At 52.0% G+C, this 21,842-nt stretch overlaps 1 protein-coding gene across 2 annotated transcripts in view; it reads left to right on the top strand.

Moving 5' to 3' along the window:
• The first annotated feature begins 8,000 nt into the window (after nt 1–8,000).
• LOC108175374 (lipopolysaccharide-binding protein) overlaps nt 8,001–21,842 on the top strand; it is a 29,771-nt gene continuing 15,929 nt past the window's right edge. The window contains exons 1-8 of one of the 2 annotated variants that reach the window (XM_070051848.1): nt 8,001–8,203; nt 8,843–8,957; nt 10,103–10,231; nt 11,759–11,914; nt 14,818–14,881; nt 17,216–17,279; nt 18,337–18,428; nt 20,545–20,721. In XM_070051848.1, the coding sequence (XP_069907949.1) occupies nt 8,080–8,203; nt 8,843–8,957; nt 10,103–10,231; nt 11,759–11,914; nt 14,818–14,881; nt 17,216–17,279; nt 18,337–18,428; nt 20,545–20,721 (921 nt within the window). In that variant the 5' untranslated portion in view covers nt 8,001–8,079. Of the gene's footprint in view, nt 8,204–8,842; nt 8,958–10,102; nt 10,232–11,758; nt 11,915–14,817; nt 14,882–17,215; nt 17,280–18,231; nt 18,429–20,544; nt 20,722–21,842 lie in introns of both variants that reach the window. The other variant, XM_070051847.1, reaches the window with a different exon arrangement.

Raw genomic sequence — 21,842 nt, 5'->3', positions numbered from 1 at the left:
GAAGACATAAGAATCTCAAAAAACTCAACCAGGGGCCAGCACTGTGGGACAGCAGGTAAAAGCTGCCGCCTGTAGCGCCGGCATCCCAAATGGGCACCAGTTTGAGTCCCGGCTGCTCCACTTCTGATCCAGCTCCCTGCTATGGTCTGGGAAAGCAGCAGAAGATGACCTAACTGCCTGGGCCTCCACACCCACGTGGGAGACCCTGAAGAAGCTTGTGGCTTTGGATTGGCTGAGGTCCAGTCATTGCGGCCATTTGGGGAGTGAACCAGCAGATGGAAGACCTCTCTCTCTGGCTCTACCTCTCTCTGTAACTCTGTCTTTCAAACAAATAAAAATACATCTAAAAAAAAAAAAAAAAAAAAAAAACAACTCAACCAAAAACCAAGCAACTCAACGAAATAATGGGCAAAAATACAAATAGACACTTCTCAAAGAAGAAATTCAAATGGCTAATAAGAATGCTAAAGATCATTAGCCATCAGGAAAGTAAAAATCAAAACCACAATGAAATTTCATCTCACCCAAGTTAGAATGGCTATTATCAAAAAGATAATAAACAAAAACAAAGCAAAACAAATGTTACTAAAGGGAATGTAAATTAGTATCACCATTATAGAGAACAGGATGGAGGTTCCTTATAAAACTGAAAACAGAGCTACTGTAGGACCCAGCTATCCCACTTAGGGGTATATATCCAAAGTAATTGAAATCAGTGGGGCTGGCGCTGTGGTGCAGTGAGCTGCAGCACCGGCATCCCATATGAGCTCCAATTCAAGTTCTCGCTGCTCAGCTTCCAACCCAGCTCTCTGCTGTGGCCTGGGAAAGCAGTAGAAGGTGGCCCAAGTCCATGGGCCCCTGCACCCATGTGGAAGACCCAGAAGAAGCTCCTGGCTCCTGACTTCAGATCAGTGCAACTCCGGCCATTACGGCTAATTGAGGAGTGAACCAGAAAATGGAAGACCTCTCTCTGTCTCTCCTCTCTCTGTGTAACTCTGACTCCCAAATAAATCTTAAAAAAAAAAAAAAAAATCAACATCAACATATCAAAAAGATTTTGTCCTTCCTTGTTTATTGTCGCATCCCTCACAATAGCTAAGATATGGAATCAACCTAAATGCCCATCTACAGATGCATGGGTAAAGAAAACGTGGAAAGCCGGCGCCACGGCTCACTAGGCTAATCCTCTGCCTGCGGCGCCGGCACACCGGGTTCTAGTCCCGGTTGGGGCGCCGGATTCTGTCCCAGTTGCTCCTCTTCCAGGCCAGCTCTCTGCTGTGGCCAGGGAGTGCAGTGGAGGATGGCCCAAGTGTTTGGGCCCTGCACCCACATGGGAGACCAGGAGAAGCACCTGGCTCCTGGCTTCGGATCAGCGCAGTGCGCCCGCCGCAGTGCACCGACCGCAGCGGCCACTTGGGGGTGAACCAACAGAAAAAGGAAGACCTTTCTCTTTCTTCTCTCTCTCACTGTCCACTCTGCCTGTCCAAGAAAGAAAGAAAGAAAGGAAGGAAGAAAGGAAGGAAGAAAACGTGGTAAATATACACAACAGCCATTATAATTCATTTTTTTATTTGACAGATAGAGTTAGACAGTGAGAGAGACAGAGAGAAAGGTCTTCTTTCCATTGGTTCACTGCTGGCGCTACGCCTATCCGAAGGCAGAAGCCAGGTGCTTCCTCCTGGTCACCCACGAGAGTGCAAGGGCCCAAGCACTTGGGCCATCATCTTCCACTGCCTTTCCAGGCCACAGCAGAGAGCTGGACTGGAAGAGGAGCAACTGGGACTAGAACCCGGCGCCCATATGGGATGCCGGCACCACAGGCGGAGGATTAACCAAGTGAGCTATGGCGCAGGCCCTCATTATAATTCATTATAAAGAATGCTAGCCTGTGGTTTGCAGCAAAATGGATGCAACTGGGGAAATGATGATAAATGGAATAAGTCACAGAATGGCAAATACTACCTGGTCTCTCTCACACATGGAAGCTTAAAAAATCAAGTTGATCTGAACCTAGGTGAGTGACTACTAGAGACCGAAGTGGGGAGGGACACAGAGGGAGGTCGGGTACCAGAACCCTGTCAGCTGGGAGGAATCAGCTCTGGTGTGCTAAAGCACAGTGGGATGCCTGTAGTCCTACAGGTCCTGCTGGACCCCATGAAAATGGACAATATAAATCTTAAGCAGAGCAGGAGGGCAGGAGGTGGATGTGTGATGGGCTACAGACGAGAGGTGGGTTCCAGCTCCCAGCCCAAGTGCCGGCGATAAAGTCCTCAGCCTTCCCAAAATGAAACAGACAGATGTGAATGAGTTCAACTGGTTTGAAGCCAGATAGCACAAATCTAACCAAACTTGTAAATGCAGATTGCCTGACACTCCAAATATTTGTTTCTCAGAATAACTCTCACAGATATATTCTCATTCGCACCACAATATTATTTGCAGTATAGTTTGTTATCACAAGAATGGAATTAATCCAAATGTCCATCAAAAGGAGACTGGGTAAATAAGTTGTGAACTTCTGCATGATGGAACCCTCTGCAGTCATCAAAACAGACAAGCCACATCTGCATGTGCTGATAGCAAACCATCTCTTAACGCCATTGTTCAATGTGGACAGCACGGCACAGAGGACATGGGCTACCACGCATGCTCCTGTGTCACCCAGCGCTCCTGAAAGGACACGGCCTCTCAGGAAGGGGGCTGGAGGACAGGGACAGGATGCAAGGAAGGGTAACCTTTGCCTCATATCATCTGTGCCATTTGCTTTTTCAAGATTTATTTGCAAGGCAGAGTGACAGAGAGAGGGAGAGAGAGAGGGAGAGAGAGAGGGAGAGAGGGAGAGAGAGACACCTTCCATCCACTGGTTCACTCCCTGAATGGCTGCAAAGACCTGGGCTAGGTCAGGATGAAGCCGTGAGTCTAGAAGTCCTGACTCCCATGTGGGTAGCAGGAACCACTTTCTGTTGCTTGCCAGGCACACAAGCAGGGAGTTTGATCGGAAGCAGAGCAGCCAGGACTCAACTGACACTCCAACATGGGATGCTAGCAGTGCAGACTACGGCCTAACCTGTGGAGCCACACGCCAGCCCCTATGTGTACCATGTTTTAAGTCATGTACAAATATTTCCTATTAATATTTTTCTATTTTATTAGGGGCTGGCACTGTGGTGTAGTGGGTAAGGCCACTGCCTGCAGTGTTGGCATCCCATATGGGTACCAGTTCTAGTCCCGGCTGCTCCATTTCCAATCCAACTCTCTGCTATGGCTGGGAAAACAGCAGAAGATGGCCCAAGTCCTTGGGCTCCTGTACTCACATGGGAGACCCAGAAGTTCCCAGCTCCTGGCCTCGGATGCAGCCATCTGGTGAGTGAACCAGTGAATGGAAGACTTCTCTCTCTCTCTCTCTGCCTCTGCGTCTCAAGTAAATAAATAAATCTTTATATTTACTTGAGATGCAGAGTAACAGATAAAGAGAGGGAGAGACAGGGAGAAAGAGAAAGGGCTTCTATCCACTGGTTCACTCCCCAGATGGCTGGAGCTGGGCCAGTCCGAAGTCAGGAGCCAGGAGCTTCTTCAGGGTCTCACTCATGGGTCCAGGGGCCCAAGCACTTGGGTCATCTTCTACTGCTTTCCCAGGCCATCAGCAGGGAGCTGGATCGGAAGTGGAGCAGCGGGGGCTTGAACTGGAGCTGTATGGGATTACTGATGCTGCAGGTGGATGCTTAACCTACTACGCCACAGTGCTGGCCCCAAGATCTTTTTTTTAATCAGGTAAGCTAGAGTTTCAGTCCAGTCATAGATGACTAGAATTGAGCCCAGAATTCAGGACATGCTGCAGGTCAAGACCTGCGCAGGCCTGGAGTGGACCCGAGACAGTGGCTCCCAGTGAGGGGAGAAGCAAGACTGGCAGGGCGAGGCCAGCACGGGTGTTTGCAGGTCAGCATGAGCTCCCTGTCCTTAGGGGCAGGCCTGTGCCAAGAGCAATCCCAGGATGCGGTGACAAAGGGAGCACCAAGCCAGACACATCCCAGAGGCCCCCTAATGGCCAGTGGCGGGCACCGTGCTGGTAAGAGCACTTCAAACAAGGCCGGTGCGTCTGCCTGGAGCTTTGGAAGAACTCCAGCCTTTCACTCTGAAGCCTGAGCTCTCAACTTCCTGGCCTGGACCTCAAGCCCCAGCAGAAAGGGAAGTGGAGCGCCGGCGCCACGGCTCACTAGGCTAATCCTCCACCTAGCGGCGCCAGAACACCGGGTTCTAGTCCTGGTTGGGGCGCCGGATTCTGTCCCGGTTGCCCCTCTTCCAGGCCAGCTCTCTGCTGTGGCCCGGGAGTGCAGTGGAGGATGGCCCAAGTCCTTGGGCCCTGTACCCCATGGGAGACCAGGAAAAGCACCTGGCTCCTGCCATCGGATCAGCGCGTTGCGCCAGCCACAGCGCGCCGGCCGCGGCGGCCATTGGAGGGTGAACCAACGGCAAAGGAAGACCTTTCTCTTTGTCTCTCTCTCTTAAAAAAAAAAAAAAAAAAAAAAAAAGGGAAGTGGAGCAACAATGAAAAGTTGTTTTCTCCTGCTGGTCCCGTGTTTCCGATGGTGGGTGGTGTCCCGGGAGGCCAGCTCGTCTCCAGCCGCCCTCTGTCCTGATGAGGTCTCGGTTAGGCTCAGTGGGCATTCCCAGAGGTCTCCTTCCTCAGTCTGCATGGGAATCTTGCAGGACGGGGGCCACGAGGCTGACTCGGACAGGAACAGCAGGCGGGACCTGGACTTAGTTATCAGCAGCCCCACCCTAACCTCCTCCACTCCTGGGGTTCCTGTTAGAGCTTGAATTGTGTCCCCTCCAAAATTCACATCTGAAGTCCTAGCCCATTTCACCCCCAGAGTGTGACCTCATTTGGAAACAGGGTCACGGTAGACTCAAGAGGTTAAGATGTGGTCACTGGGGTAATTCCTCATCTAACATGAGGGACGTCCTTGTGAAAAGGGAAGTTTGACCAGACATGCAGGAGAGCACCAGGCCCTGGCCGGGAAGCAAGGGATGCATTTAGCAGCCAAGGAAAGCTTCCGTGGGCCAGCAGCCTGCTGGAAGCAGCCTCGGAGGAGCTCAGGGAGATGCGTGGGAGGCTCTCCCCCTAGGCCTCAGGTGGAATGAGCCCGGCCAACGTTTTGATTTGCCTCTGCCACTGTGAGAAAATACATTTCTGGGGCTGAAGCCACCAAGTCCGAGGTTCCTTGTTGCAGCAGGAACTGTGCTCTGTGCCCTGAACAGTGCTGGCTGCATCCCCCACCTGCTGCCGGGCCCATCTGGGTAGAAACCAGAGCTGCGCTGGGATGGGCCTTGTGGTCCAGCAGGTTAATATGCTACTTGGGATGTCCACATTCCGTATCACAGCGCCATTCAAGTCCCAGTCACTCAACTTCGGATCCAGCTTCCGGCTAATGCCCCTGGGTAGCAGTGGGGGATGGCTCAAGTACTTGAGTCCCTGTTGCCCGTGTGTGAGACCCGGATGGAGTTCCTGGCTCCCGGCTTCAGCCTGTCCCAGCCCCAGCTGTTATGGCAATCTGGGGAGTGAACCAGCTGATATGATTGTTCCTCCCCCACTCTCCCTCTCCTCAGCCTTTCAAATAAATAAACAAATAAATCTTTAAAAGAAAATAAGTCAAAGCTGCCCTTACCATGCTCCCAACTAAGCCATGGCCAGGGGTGCAGAGGTAGAGTCTCCCCTCCCCCTCCCATCGTGTAGGGAAGGGGAAGGGATTTTCCAGGGGCTCCCACAACAAAGCTGAGGGAGAGGGGCCCCAAGAGAGCTGAGCCGAGGAGACTGACTCCCCTTTCCTGGTTGGCTGTCAGCTAAGCCCAGGGCCTCCTGAGCCGCCCCAGGGCGGAGGAGGACAGCACTGGCAAGGGGAGGCAGCAGGAGACCCTGCCGGAAGTCCATCCCCCAAACGGAAGGAAAGTGGAACTCAATGCCTGCCACAGGCTGAAGGCAGGGCGTGTTTCTCCCAGGCTGATCGTGCCTGGAGCGAGGCCTGTTAACGAGATTCCCAGCACAGTCGGTGCCTAAGCCTGCAGCCCTCTCTCCTCCATCCCCACTCTTGCTGTTGACACCCACAATTCTTTATGCTCTCTGGGACCAGCAGCACTGTCTCAAGCTCCATGCCTTAGCTCATGCTGTTCTGCCTTTTCTCTCTCTTCTGTTTGTCAAACTCCTACTCGTACTTGAAAACCAAGCTCAGACACCTCCGCTGTCTTGGTGGTGCTCGGTGCTGCCTTCTGCCCCCCTCCTGGCACTAATTCCAGCAGAATTTTACATTGATATCATGGGAAGGAGATATTAACCAGGAAGATGCAGAAGAGGTATAAGGGTGAGATTTTTTCACTGCGGATCTTTTTTTTTTAACAATTTACTTACTTATTTGAAAAGGAGTTACTGAGAGAGAAGGAGAGAGAGAGAGAAGGAGAGAGAGAGAGATCTTCCATCCGCTGGTTCATTCCGCAAATGACCGCAACGACTGGGGCTAGGCCAGGCCGAAGCCAGGAGTTAGGAGCCAGGGGCCTCTTCCAGGTCTCCCACATGGGTGCAGGAGCCCAAGGACTTGGGCCATCTTCCACCGCCCTCCCGGGCCACCAGCAGGGAGCTGGATCAGAAGCATATGGGATGCTGGCACTGCAGGTGGTGGCTTAACCTGCTGTGCCACAGAGCCAGCCCCTCAGTTGATGTTTGAACCATGTGAATGTATTTCCTATCTAGCAATAGCTGGGTGGAGTACCGCTCAGCTATCAAAAAGAAAAGTGTTATTGATATACAAAACAACACCAAAAATATGATGATGTAGGAAAGAAAACAGGAAGGAATCCACTTTCCATGATTCTATTTATACGAAGTTCCAGAGCAGGCAAAATTAATTTAGGGTAACAGGAAGTAGCTCAGTGGTTTTCTGGGATAGGAGGTGAGAAAGGAGACTGACTGCAAAGAGGCACCGAGAATTTCTTGGGGGTGATGGACTGTTCTATCTATGTTTTGATAATAGTGTGGTCACCCAAGTGCATACATGTGTCAAGACTCATTATACTGTGCACTTAAAATGTATATATTTTATTACATATAAATTATAAGCCAATAAAATTGATTAAGGGGCCAGCTTTGTGGTACAGTGGGTTAAGCCACTGCTTGTGATCCCAGCATCCCATATCAGAGCACTGGGTTGAGACCCAGCTGCTCCACTTCTGATCCAGCTCCCTGCTAATGTGCCTGGGAAGGCAGCAGAACACGGTCCAAGTACCTGGATTCTTACCACCCGAGTGGGAGACCTGGATAGAGTTCCTGTCTCCTGGGTTCAGCCTGGACCAACCCAGGCTGTTACATCCATTTGGAGAGTAAGTGAGGGGATGGAAGATCCATCTCTCTCTGTCTCTGTCTCTATCACTCTGCCTTTCAAACAAATAAATCTTTTTATAAATAAAGACGTTGATTAAAACACAGTAGAGGCGAGAGGAAAACCTGCCAGTGTCTGGATCCCAGAGCTGTGGAATACCTCCACTGCACTTGTTGTCAAGCTAAATAACGACTCTTTGTTGTGATCTGACTTGAGATGGTCTTGCAAGATGTAATCGGAGAACAGTGAATTTCAGCCAGGCCAGAGTGGAAGATCCGGTTGGAGAGGCCCGTGCCAGCCAAATTGTGGCAGCCTTGGCTGCCTGCTAGGGCATTTAGACTTCAATCCACAGATAAGAGGGAATGGATGGCGCGTTCAGGGAGAAAGGCGTCACGGGGGGTTTCTCTCTGGGCAGCACTCGCAGGAAAGCTGGGAAAGGAAGACCTTGGAGGCACCGCACCATTTCTGCTACTCTCAGCCAAAAATAAATCTCAAATGGTTTCACAAGCAACCTTCTCCCCACCTCGAGTTGCTGGAAACTGGGCTGCTCCAAAGTCCTGAAGTTTCCCCACCCCGCCCCCAGGCTGGCTCAGTTCCTCATCTGGCCCCTGGCGCTATAAGTAGGTGGCTGCCTCTGCTGTCACCTTCAGTGAGGGAGGCTCCTACAACGGGGCTCTGACCCACTGCTGCCCCAGAGAGAGCTGAAGACAGGATGATGGCCAGACCGTACTCTGTAGTAGTGGCCCTCTGGCTGCTGGCAGGATTCTCCAGGTTTGGCGAAGGGGCTTCTCATCCTGGATTTGTGGCCAGGATCACCAGAAAAGGCCTGGAATATGGTAAGGGGATTTGGTCTTGCCCCGCCTAGGTGCCCAGAGAGGTGTGGTGGCAAGAATAAGGAACTTGAGGCCAGGGTTCTGCCACTGCCTGGCTTGGAAACTAGGACTACATCACCCTCTCAACTTGAACTTTACCACCTTGGATATCAGAGGGTAAGGACAGAACTAGATCAGCAATTTTCCCACACTAGACTTGCTGGAACATGTTAAAGTACAGATTCCAGGGATCCATCCAAGATTGATGAGGCCAAGCCTGGGAATCTGTATTGCTAACATACATCAGCCGCAAGGTTTGACCACACTGCAGTAAATGATGCCTCAAAAGCCCCCCCTGGTTTCCATCACTGCTTGCAAGGTTTTGTTGAATGAATGAATGAATGAATGAATAACACTGACTGGCACTTGGAGTTCATGATCTAAACTAATTCTCGGGTTCTGGTTGGTATCATTACCACTTTGCAGATGAGAAAAGTGAGGCTCAGGTAATTTGAGGGACTTGTTTGGATTACATCAGTAGTAAGTGGCACATCTTGCTTTCAATCCCACGGCAAGTGATATTCCAAAGCCTGGCCACCCACCTGCTACACGGGGCTGACTCCCATCGAATGAACTCACTTGAAGCCCTGTGTTTTCCCCCAGCCGGCCAGTATGGCGTGGCCGTCCTGAAGAAGGAGCTGTCCACCATCACGCTGCCTGAGTTCTCAGGAGACTACATGGCCGGCTGGATTGGAAGTGTGAGCTATGAGTTTCACAGGTGAGAAATCTTCAACACAGGAGCAGCAAAGAAGGAAGAGGGGCACCCGGGCGCATGGGGTTAGGGGGCAAACATGCAGTCAGCACCTGTGGCCTCACAGTGAGCTCTTACAGGGCTTCTGGACGAGGCTGGTTGTGCCCCGAAGCATCGGGATGGAAGGGGTCCCCTTCGAGGCCAATCACCAGTCCCTAGATCCCTCCTGCAGAGACTTGAGGCCTAGGGGGGTTGACTGGCAGGAGCTGGCCCCACTGCGGAAATGTAACCACTGCCAAGGACAGTCCTGACAGAGAGAGCATGGAAATACCCTTGCTTCTCCCATCTTTCAATCCGTTTCTCCCATCTTCCCACCCAATCTAACTAGGAGACAGGTGCAAGGGAACCTGGGATGTATAGTTTGCACAGGTCAGTCCACCCATTTAGATCTGGGCAAGGGAAGGCCCCGGAATAGATCCGAGAGCAAAGAGATTAATGGCAAGTGAGGAGCTTACCTGGAAAGCACCTGCCCCACTTGGGGGTGGAGGGCAGCTGATTGATGCTGTAAGGAAAAGAACAGTGTCTTTGATGTTTTTTCCAAAAGATGCCAGAAAACCAGTTGTTTATTGATATTTTTATGTGAAATGTCTTAATTTTAAAATGCTAGTAACTCATTCAAAAGTTTAAAAACACCATGTAGGAAATATATATCTATAGACTCCATGTGGCCCCCAGGTTATCCATGAGTGGTCTCTGATTTAAATTGCAAGCCTTTATTATTCCTTGAAGTACTGAGGGTAGGAGGACAAGGTGCAGCTCCTTCCTGGAGCAGCTGGGATCCCAGGTGGGGAAACCGGACACACAATGCAAGGCCAAGGCCAGCTCACCAAGTCCTCTGGGCGGTGGGGTGAGCAGGCCTGGCTGAAGCAGCTAAGAGGGGTGCAATTCAAGGACAGAGGAAGATATCTGGTCTTGGAGGACTCAGGAAAGCTTCCTGGAGGAGGTGAGGCCTGAGCCGACCTCAACCGATATAGAAGAGATGACCAGACAGCACCCTGAGGTCTAGGTCAACGCCCTGGGAAAAGTGAGGAATGCCAGAGGGACGCTCGGGACTCGTTCAGGGATGTGCTCCTGAGCCTTCTGGGTCTGATGCTCTGCCTTCCTTCCTCCAGCCTGAAGATCCGTCACTTCCGGCTCGGGAACGCGGACCTGAGCCTGCTTCCGGAGCAGGGCATGAGAGTGCATCTGTCCAACAACCACGTGTCAGTCACTGGGGGCTGGAAAGCCACCAAGGCTTTCATGTGAGTCTCTGCCTTGGGCAGGGCGTGCCCTCCCACCCAGATTTACACCTCTGGATTATTTTTTTCATTTGTATTTACTTATTTGAAAGCAGAAGGACAGGGAGAAAGATCTTCCATCTGCTGGTTCACTCCTCAAATGCTTACAATAGCCAGGGCTGGGCCAGGCTGAAGCCAGGAGCCAGGGACTCCATCCAGGCCTCTCACGTGGGTGGCAGGGACCTACATATTTGGGCCATCACCTGTTGCTCCTCAGAGTACACTTTAGTAGGAAACTGGAATCAGAAGTAGAGCTGGACCTTGAGCCCAGGAACTTGATGTGGGATCCGGGTCGCCCAAGGGACAGCTTAACTGCTGTGCCAAACGTCTGCCCCCTTTCTGGATTCTTCAGTATCTGTCGCTCCCCGTCTTCGTGGAGGAACGACACAGGACCCTGCGCTGTTCTTTTGTCTGCTCGGCCCTCTCCTGGTTTGCTGCTGGTTCTTCCCGGGTTGGCTACCATCCCTTCCACCTCCGTGGAAGGGCGGTTCCCCCTGCCACTTTCCCCACTTCCGCGGGGGAGCGGCACACCACCGGCCGGCTCTCTCGGGGGCTGCACAGGTGTTCCTTCAGATAGATGTTCCCCTTAGATGTTCCTCCTGCATGTTGTCTCTCTCCTCCTTTATAGTCCTTTTCCACCAATCCCAACTCTGCTACCCACACGCCGAGTACGCTGCTCTCCTCCAATCAGGAGCAGGTCCTACAGTTTATTGGTTGAACTGGAGGCAGCTGCGTAGAAGCTGTTTCTCCCTTCTCAGCGCCATATTGTGGGAGAGCAGATGCATAGAATAAGTCTTAATTCCAGTAACTTAGTCTAGTCCGAGTTGCTCCCAGTTGCTCCCCACAGTATCTGGTCTCTGAAAGATCCAGATCTGACTCTCCCTTAGTTTCAGTTTATCTGTGAAATAAGGTGAGTAATAACCCCCCTCAAAGACACAGCTGTAGATTAAACAAAACATAGCAAATGCTCCACGAACACTGGCCGTTTTCATTAATGATGAGCCAAGGCTCAGATAAGGGCATGGCTAGTTAGTGGGGCCCCGGAGAGCAAATTTGGGTGTGTGTTCTTTTGGCTCCTCTTCCCGGAGGAGACTCTGATTATAAAGCAATTTACCTGCGGCATAGCAGGTGAAGCCGTTGCCTGCAGTGCCAGCATCCCATATAGGCACCAGTTCAAGTCCCCGCTGCTCCACTTCCTTTGCAGCTCTGTGCTATGGCCTGGGAAAGCAGTGGAAGATGGCCCAAGTCCTTGGCCATCTGAGTCTCACGTGGGAGACTCAGAAGAAGCTTCTGGCTTCTGGCTTCAGATCAGCTCAGCTCTGAACATTGCAGCCAATTGGGGAGTGCACCAGCGGGTAGAAGACTTCTCTCTGTCTGTCTCTGTCTCTCTCTCTCTCTCTCTGCCTCTGCTTCTTTGTAATTCTGCCTTTCAAATAAATAAATAAAGCTTTAAAAAAATTAAGCAATTTGCTTCTGCTGTCTCCCAACCAGCTCCCTAGAGGGCACCTTTGATCTAAAGGTGGATGGCATTTCCATCTCAGTTTCCCTGAACTTGGGCAAGGACCAGTCTGGAAGGCCCACCGCCTCTGTGGCCCACTGCAGCAACTTCGTGGGCTCTGTCAGCATTGATATTTCCGGAAGCTTAAGGTAAGTGACCCCCTAAACTGCTGGAGACAGGCAGAGCTGCCCCACCACTCAGCTCACCCCCATCAGCTCACCTAATGAGGCGTAAGAGCAAGATTTTAAGACACGGTCTGCGGGCACCGCGGCTCAATAGGCTCATCCTCCGCCTGCGGCACCGGCACACCGGGTTCTAGTCCCATTCGGGGCGCCGGATTCTGTCCCGGTTGCCCCTCTTCCAGGCCAGCTCTCTGCTGTGGCCCGGGAAGGCAGTGGAGGATGGCCCAAGTGCTTGGGCCCTGTACCCGCATGGAAGACCAGGGGAAGCACCTGGCTCCTGGCTTTGGATCAGTGCGGTGTACCCGCCGCGGCAGCCATTGGAGGATGAACCAAAAGAGAAGGAAGACCTTTCTCTCCGTCTCTCTGTCTCTCACTGTCCACTCTGCCTGTCAAAAAAAAAAAAAAAAAAAAAAAGACGTGGTCAAGACCAGAGGCCTGCCAACTGCCGCCAGATTTTGCAAATACAGTCTTAGCAGAACACAGCTCCACTTGTTTACCTTCGGTCTGGGGCTGCCGGAGCACCAGGGCGGCAGAGCGGAGTCGTGGCAGCCGGCAACATCAAAAATCTGTCCTCTCTGGCTGTTTAGAAGAAAACTTGCTGATTCCTAGGCAAGGAATCCCCTGTTTAACAGCAACCCAGGGGAAGCTGCAGGGGAAGCTCAGGGGCTATCGAGCGAACGATTGCAGTGTCCGAGCTGCTTCCGCCGGCAGCACACGGTACCCGTCACGAGACACAGGGCTGCTCAGAAAAGTTGACCTGGCAAAAATCCACCAAGGGGGATTTCCTGCTTGTTTTTCTGTTAGTGTTTGTTGATTTATTTTCATCTACTTGAAAGAGTAAGCACGAGAACAAGAGAAAGTGAGCCAGGGACAGAGAGAGAGAGAGAGGGAGACCGAGAGCGAGAGCGAGAGCGAGAAATATCTTCCACCTGCTGGTTCACTCCCCAATCAATGCCCACAACAGCCAGGCTGAAGTCAGGAGCCAGGAACTCCTACTGGGTCTCCCACGGTGTGGCAGGAACCCGAGCACTGGAGCCACCACCAACGTCTCCCAGGGCGTGCGTTACCAGCAAGCTGGGTAAGAAGCAGAACAGCTGGGACTCGAACCAGCACTTTAACCTGGGATGCAGGTGTCCCAAGCCGCTGCTTAACCCCCTGCACCACAATGCCCGCCCTTCCCGAGGGGAATATTCACCAAAGTGTAGGCAGGGTTAAGAAAGCCAACAAGGGGAGTTGAAGTGTCCAGGGACTGGTGACAGCAAGCACACCACTGCCACCCCTAAGATTTTTCAACCTAAATAACAAAGACAGATATTCCGAAGAATGACTTCCTGAGGCCTAGCAGAGCACTGCAATGGGGATGTGCTTGCCAGAGTAAACCATGGGTGTATTCGAGGAGGCTGAGGCTAGGGGATGTTCAAAGGCAAGAAGGGAGACTGGCATACACTATTTAAAACAAATTTCCTTGGTCTTGGAGACTTAAGACTGGAGTTGGTGCCAGCTTCTTGGTGGAAGTGTCTTTGCTGGACAAGGGTCCTGTGGAGAGCATCTTATCTGATTGTGTGTAGTCTTAACGAATATTAAAGGTGAACTTTTACCAGCAATCTGTGCACATGTGTGAGGCATGCACAGCATGGGGTACTCGTAGAACCAGACAGAATTTCATGTGGGCCTTGAGAAAGTGCCCGTATCAGGTAGGCAGCCATGAGCAGCCTTCTCCCTTCTTAATGCCCCAGCTCTAATTCTGTCTGGCTCTGATAAGAACAGTCTCATCTTGGTGTCATCAGTAGTCACACGCTGAAGGTGGGAGGGGAGGGAACAGTGCTACCGGAGTCTAGAAAGAGCTGGAACTTTGGAGAAGGCGCCATGGGACAGGGGTCTAGCTGCAGAGGAACCCAGTGGCTATCCAGACCATGGTGAGGCCAGGAGGGAGCCTGGGTGTAAATGGCCTTGCTCCACTCTCCTTCCTTCTGGTGCCTCCCATTGGCCAAGACAGCCAGAAGCCAGAGAGCAAGAAAGCTTAAGAGATGAACCTATAGATGTCACTCCCAAGACCCAGAGAAGGGCAGAGCATGCAACCAGCAGAGGGAGGAGTGGCCAACAGAGTAAACACCCAAGGGCCTCCTTTCCCGAAGTCTGTGTGTTGGGTGACTGTGTTGAGGGGAAAAAAACCTTTGCTCCCAGAATGGTGTCTGCAGTTAGAAGGGACTCTCAGCTTTACCTGCAGGAGCTTTGGTTCACATGAGCTCCATGTGGTTAGTGAATGACTAATCGCTAAACTGCCAGATAAGTTGGTTAGTGATTTTGGATGCCCACGTCCCACATCAGAGGGCCTGTGCTTAATTCCTGCTCTGGCTCCTGCCTCCAGCTGCCTGTTAATGTCTCTTGGGTCTGCTCTTTCCTTGGTTGGCTTGATTCTCAAGCGGGGTCCACCGCGCTAAAGTGGCAGAGATGGTCCCCAGTAGCTCCAGGTTTCATTGGCTTTAGTGCTTGTCATCTCAGCAAGTCAGAGTATCCTTTCCCTCACGGTACCAGACAAGCCCTGGGAAAAGCTCTCATTGATCTGTGCTGGGCCATGTGCTCCTCCGTGGACCAATAACCATTATGAACTCTGATTGCCTGAGCCAGAGTCCAGTACCCACCTTCAGCCTGAGGTTTGTCCTACTGCAATGGGGAAGAGGTGGGTTTTCAGGAAGGAAAAGGATGCTGGATGAGTTCAAGCCACAGACGGACAAAGTCAAACTTGGTTACCTCTCTTGGATTAAACTTGTCGGGACAGAATGAGAAAAGTTCAGGTCCATGGGTAGCCCTGCTCTTGGGAGTCTCAGTTAATCATAAAATGTCTCCGACTCTCTTTCCTCTTTTCTCAGCTGGATTCTGAACCTCTTCCACGAAAGAATCGAAAACACCATCAAAAGTATCTTGGAACAAGAGGTAAGCCAGAGGACAAGCAGGCTGCAGTCAGTGCACTGGTCATCAGCACCTACATATGCAGTGTTTGGAAACCATGTTCCCTCTTAAGCATGCTGTCACTTGACTTTGCTTAGCAAAACCCTCTCAGCTGTGGTGCAGAGGCAAGCTTCAGGGCTTTCCCAAGGCTGAATGGTCACATTTGCCAAGCTGGCAAAGTATTATCTGATTATCTAATTAAAAGCAATATTCTAGAAACATGAATATGGGGGAGAAATGACTTTGGATCCCTCCCTCACACCACACACAAAAGGTAACACCAGGTGATCTGAGGATTTAAACAAATCAAATTTTGAAACTTTTCAGGAGAAAAACATCTATTTTTCTCAGCTTAGGAAAATTATTTCCTTTCATAATTTTTAAAAGTTATTTAAAATTTAAAAATGATATTTATTTATTTGAAAGTCAGATTTATAGAGAGATCCTCCATCCTCTGATTTACTCTCCAAGCAGCTGCAATGGCTAGGACTTAGCCAGGAGCTTTGTCTGGGTCTCCAACATAGGTGGAAGGGCAAAAGTACTTGGACCATATTCTGCTGCTTTTCCCAGGCCATGAGCAGAGAGCTGGATCAGAAGTGGGGCAGCCGGGACTCAAACTGGCACCCATATGGGATGCTGGCATTGCAGGTGGTGGATTTACCCACTATGCCACAATGCTGGTCCCCTATTTTTTTTTACAGATTTATTTATTTATGTAAAAGGCACAGTTATATATAGATAGATAGATAGAAAGAGATCTTCCATCTGCTGATCCACTCCCCAAATGGCTTCAATGATTGGAGTTGAGCCAATCTGAAGCCAGGAGCCAGGAGCTTCTTTCTTGGTCTCCCATGTGGGTGCAGGGGCCAAAGCACCTGGGCCAAGCAGGGAGCTGGATCGGAAGCAGAGCTTTGGAGCAGGACTCGAATCAGTGCTCATAAAGGATTCCAGTGCCATAGATGGTGGCTTAACCTACTACACCACAGCGTCTGTCCCTGAGCCTCTATTTTTTTTCAAGATTAATTGGAAGTCAGAGTTGTACAGAGAAAGAGAGAGAGTTCTATCCACTGGTTTGCTGCCCAAATGGCCATGACTGGACCAGGCTGATACCAGGAACCTGGAACTCCACCTGGCTCTCCCAGGTGGGTGGCAGGGCAGGGGCCCAAGTACTTGGGCCATTTTCCACTGTTTTCTATGTGCACCATCAGCAAACTTAATTAGAAGAAGGGGAGCGGCCAGGACTTGAACTGGTGCTCATATAGGATGCTGACGTCACAGGTGGCAGCTTAACCCACTATGCCACGCTGTGTTGACCCCAGAAAATTATTTCCCAAACAAGACCTCCCTCCACCAAAAAGGCACCAGGTCCCTCAGTATCCCACTTCTGCAAAAAGCCTTGATCTTGAGAGGCGAAGAAGTGCTTCTTCTATCTTCCCTCTGAGTGCACTGGAGCAAATTCACGCCTGCTCCCCCCACCCCGCCCCAGCCCCGGGGCCTCAGGGTCCTTGTTTGCAAAATGGGGACAATGAGCTCCACCTTGAAGATGGTTGGTGGGCACTGGATTAGCACTTGGTGCTCACAGCGCTCACCACGCTCACCAGTTCACCACCATTCCTCCACTGGACTGGCCACCTTGACTTTTGGCTGCTGAGTGCCTGCGGTCAGATATTCTGGGTTTAAATCCTAGCTCTGCCACATTTCTGGCTGTGAGAACTCAGTGAGTTGATCCCAGGGGACTGTGAGATTCAGCAGGAGGAGGAGGTGACGAGGCCAGGCAATGGGCTGGTGGGGCGTCTGGATCTAATCCTGCCTCCCGGTCCTGGCACAGCTTCAGCTCTGTCCCTATGCTAACGGATGCATGCCTGTCCTGCATTTCTTTGTTCCTGTGCTCTCTAATGAATGCGTGCATGCCTGTCCTGTATTTCTTGCCACTTTAGCCTCTGACACACTGGATCAATGACCACGACAGTAACAGAACTTAGGGCAGTGCCGACTCCACCAACATCCACTTTCAATGCATGTTTCAGAAAAATCCAAGAACTTAACCTAGGCCTGCTTGTGTGAGAGGCCAGCGCGAATGGGCCCGTGGCCAAGGGCTGCATACTGATGGAGGGACGGTGGCCTCTTATTCCTCTCACCGTGCAACCCACACCACCTCCAACACGTACCCGCGTACACACACACACACACATACACACACTCCTACAGGGTGGGGAGAGAACCCGTGGACGGTGTTTGGGAGCGGTGTGAGGAGGTGGGCATCACCAAGGAGAGAAGTGGAGGAAGGACTCACGTGGCTTTCTCCCCCACTTCTGGCAGATCTGCAAAGAGGTCAGGAAGTCAGCAGCCTCCTACCTGGAACCATACCTCCGGACACTGCCAGGTTGGGAGCCCCGCCTCTGAAAGCCATCAGATGCCACAGCACAAGGCACCCCAGCACTGTCACCCCCGGGGCAGCCCTAGGAGAATTTTCCCGGAGTATCTCCCTACCTTGCAGAGTTGGCCTCCCCGGGTGGGGGGGAGGGGTCTGCCTGTTTAGGGGGCTGGAGGGGGGGGAGGGGAAGGATCAAAGGTGGTGACTGGAGCCTGCTGGGAGTGTGAGGTGGGCAGAGGTTTACAAATCAGGGAGAAGTGAGGTTGGCTGTGCACAGGCGGTGTGGACAGAGTGGGAGTGCTCCAGACCCCCTGGTTAGGCTGGGGGTACTCCCTGCCCTGCCCCTCTGGCTGCCTCATGTGTGACTTTCACAGTCATACATCAGGGCGGGTCACACCCTCATCTTGAAATCCATCAGACTTCTAAAACTCTCAGAAGGCTGAGCCTGATCTTGATGACAAGGCCTTGTAGGGCTGGCCCCGCCCCCACACCCTGATCTGCAGCCTCATCTTGTCTCCACCCCACCCCACCCCCAGCCAGCCAGTCGGTTTCTCCAATACCCCATGCTCCGCACTGCTCTCAGCCTTTGCCCAGGTGCTTCCCTCTGCCAGGAATGCTCTTCCCCACATCCACCTCCTTCACCCAATCAACACCTCCTCCCGGAAGCACTCCCTGACTCCCAGGCCGAGGTCAGGCTGCTCTCCCACCCCCCACTGCAAGGCTGGCACCAGGCTCTGGGTTTCTGCTGCCTGACGAGCTGCAGTTCCACATTGGTTTGCTCCAATGTTGGACTCTCTGCTCCCCTTCGGGACTACCTCATTTGTAGCATTTCTTCAGCCCTTTGTACCGTGCTTGGCACACAGCAGATGCTCACTCAAATACCGAATGAGCAGATACAACAATCTCTCTCAGTGGCTAAAGGCACCATGATCAGCATCAGCCCCTTTTCCACTCTCCAAAGGCCAGAGTTTATGTGAACGGAGCTCCCTGGCATTGGACTGTGCACAACCTGCACAACTGTGTTCAGCTGCACCCTTCCGAAGACCACTTCTTTCCCATTTCACAGTCACCACAGTGATTGACCAGTTTGCTGGCATTGACTACAGCTTGGTGGGAGCTCCCGAGGTGACCTCTGAGGGCCTGGACACACCCTTCAAGGTAAGGGACCGTGGGGAAAGGGCCTTGGAGCTGAGGGTTGTTTCGAAATCAGCTCTGCCTCCCAGAGCTGGTTCCTCCCCTCCCTCGCCAGTCCATTTGCCTGTGAGTCCACTGAGCACCACCCACCGTGGGCAGACATGGCACTAGCACTGCAGACCAAGAACCAGTACACGGTCTGTGAACCAACATGGAAGTCTCTCTGAAGTCCACAAGCCCTGAGCTTGAATTCTGGTTCTAAAACTTATGTGCTGGGGACACTTGACCTCTCTGAGCCGCTATTAAATTGGGGCCAGCGATGTGGAACAGCAGATTAAGTCACTGCTTGTGAGGTCCACGTCCCATACCAGGGCGCTAGTTCAAGTCCCAGCTCCTGCACTTCCGATCCAGCTTCTTGCTGATGCAGCTGGAAAGGCAACAAAGGACAGCCCAAGTGCTTGGGCACCTCCCACCCAGGTGGGAAACCCAAATGGAGCTCCTGCCTTCTGGTTTCCTCCCCGCCCAGCCTTGGCTGTTGCAGGCATTTGGGGAACGAACCAGTGGATGGAAGATCTCTCTGCCTCTCTGTTCCTCTCTCTGTGTCTTTTTTTTTTTTTTTTTGACAGGCAGAGTGGACAGTGAGAGAGAGAGAGACAGAGAGAAAGGTCTTCCTTTTGCCGTTGGTTTACACTCCAATGGCCGCCGCGGCCAGCGCGCTGCTGCCGGCGCATCGTGCTGATCTGAAGCCAGGAGCCAGGTGCTTCTCCTGGTCTCCCATTCGGGTGCAGGGCCCAAGCACTTGGGCCATCCTCCACCGCACTCCCAGGCCATAGCAGAGAGCTGGCCTGGAAGAGGGGCAACCAGGACAGAATCCGGCGCCCCGACCGGGACTAGAACCCGGTGTGCCGGCGCCGCAAGGTGGAGGATTAGCCTAGTGAGCCGCGGCGCCAGCCATTCTGTGTCTTCTTTAAATAGCTTTAAAAAAAAAAAAAAAAGACATTGGAATCAAAACAACCTGACCTCTGGTTGTATAGAAATTAAGTGATATGTTGCATATAAAGAGTTTAGCAAGTACTTGGTGCATGGTACACGTCTAGGGAGGCACTCTGATTACTGCCTGCCTCACCCCTACCGGAGACCGAATAACAGCTCCTGATCCGCAGACTGTAACTATTACTATAGCTGTAACTCTGTGGCCAAAGGAACTGTGTGGCTGAGATTAAGCGAAGGCTGTTGAAATGGCGAGATTATCCTTATCTAGCCGGGCTGAGGGAAATCCCAGGGGTCTTTATGAGAGGAAAGCAGCAGAGAAGGGAAACAAGGCAATGGGACAGTGGAGCCCACAGGTCAACGTGATGCGAGGGGACACGAGTCAAGGAATGCAGGTGACCTCTAGAAGGTGGGAAGGGAACAGGTTCTCTCCGGAAGCGTCTAGAAGGAGGGCAGGTCTGTGGACACCTTGTTTAGGCTTCTGACCTGCAGAACGTCCAGGAAGTCAATGTGTGGGGATTTGTTACCATAGCCTTGGGAAAGGAGTCTCCCTCCCCCTTCATTCCCACTGTTCATTCCACAACTCCCCCGTGGCTTGAGCCAGTCCTGGGAGTACTGGCCACTCCTACCATATTGATTTTATTTAACTAACACTTACATGTTACTTAGCATGTGTAAGTTCTCAAAGTTTATACAAATGATAACTTACTGAAATCCCATACCAGCTCTGGGAAGCAGATGCTATCAGCCTCATTCCCATTCTACAGCTGAGCAAGTTGAGCCATAAGAAAGTCATTGCTTTGCTCAAAGGCCCAGAGCTAGGAAGGTCCAGATTCAAACCTGGGCAGCCAAGCACTAATGGCCACGCTTTCACCACCAGACTGCACTTTCCCTCCTGAGCCCTGGGCCAGTGAGAGCTCGGGACACGGCTCCCACCCCTGGAATAGCAATCCAGGTAGCTGTCAAGTCCTAGAGGTCAATGTCCTAGAAGGGCCCAAGGGGATCGCTCAGTACCCTTGGCCCCAGATTCTGGAGAGGGAGCAGCATCCTGGCCACTCCTCAGGCACAGGAGGCCTCACCCAGGCAGGTTTGGGCCTCCAGCCTCTCTCGAATAGGGACCATGGGGGACTGATAACTGCTCTGTCTCCAGGGTGAATTCTTCAGCCTAAGCCAGCGCTCCCCAGTCCCTTTTGATGCCCCGGCCATCAGGCTGCCCCAGCAACACGACCGCATGCTCTACTTTGCCGTGTCGGAATACGTCTTCAACACAGCCAGCCTCGTCTACCACCGGGCCAGGCCCATGCGCATCGTCATCCGGACCGAGAACGTGAGTTGGGGAGGGATGGAGCTGTAGGTGCTATAGGGAGCCCAGAGAGCAACGCGGAAGAAGCTGGAACCTGTCAAATGTAGGTTCAAGCCAAACTGTGCCCCAGTTTCCCTACCTGCATACGTAACGTGGCTGTAACGCAGCAGACCTCCCTCATCTGTGGCGTTGTCTACCTGGTTTCAGTTCTCCATGGTCAACCACAATCTAAAAATATTAGTATTTGTCTTGACTCTTTCAAGACACATTCACATGCTTATTACAGTGCATTGTTAAAATTATTCAATTTTATTATTTTTTAAAATATTTTATTTATTTATTTATTTGACAGGCAGAGTTACAGACAGTGAGAAAGACAGAGAGAAAGGTCCTCCCTCAGCTGACCCACTCACCAAATGGCCCCAATGGCCAGAGCTATGCCGATCCGAAGCCAGGAGCCAGGTGCCTCCCCCCGGTCTCCCATGTGTGTGCAGGGGCCCAAACACCTGGGCCATCTTCCACTGCTTTCCCGGGCCACAGCAGAGAGCCAGACAGGAAGAGGAGCAACTGGGACAAGAACTGGTGCAGGCGGAGGATTAACCCTGTGCGCCATGGCGCTGGCCCCCAATTTTATTATTATTTTTTATATTTTTTTGACAGGTAGAGTGGACAGTGAGAGAGAGATAGAAAGATCTTCCTTTTTCCGTTGGTTCATTCCCCAATGGCCGCTGCGGCCAGCGTGCTGTGGCCGGCGCACTGCGCTGATCCGAAGCCAGAAGCCAGGTGCTTCTCCTGGTCTCCCATGTGGGTGCAGGGCCCAAGTACTTGGGCCATCCTCCACTGCACTCCCGGGCCACAGCAGAGAGCTGGCCTGGAAGAGGAGCGACCAGGACAGAATCTGGCACCCCAACCAGGACTAGAACCCGGTGTGCTGGCGGAGGATTAGCCTATTGAGCTGCGGCGTAATTTTATTATTTTTTTCTTTTATTTATTTATTTATTTTTTTGACAGGCAGAGTGGACAGCGAGAGAGAGAGACAGAGAGAAAGGTCTTCCTTTGCCGTTGGTTCACCCTCCAATGGCCGCCATGGCCGGAGTGCTGCGGCCGTTGCACCACGCTGATCCGATGGCAGGAGCCAGGTGCTT

This window comes from Oryctolagus cuniculus, chromosome 11, assembly GCF_964237555.1.
Source record: "Oryctolagus cuniculus chromosome 11, mOryCun1.1, whole genome shotgun sequence".
Classification (NCBI taxonomy): domain Eukaryota; kingdom Metazoa; phylum Chordata; class Mammalia; order Lagomorpha; family Leporidae; genus Oryctolagus; species Oryctolagus cuniculus.
The sequence above is the reverse complement of the archived record's forward strand: the minus strand, read 5'-3'. Positions and strand labels throughout refer to the sequence as shown.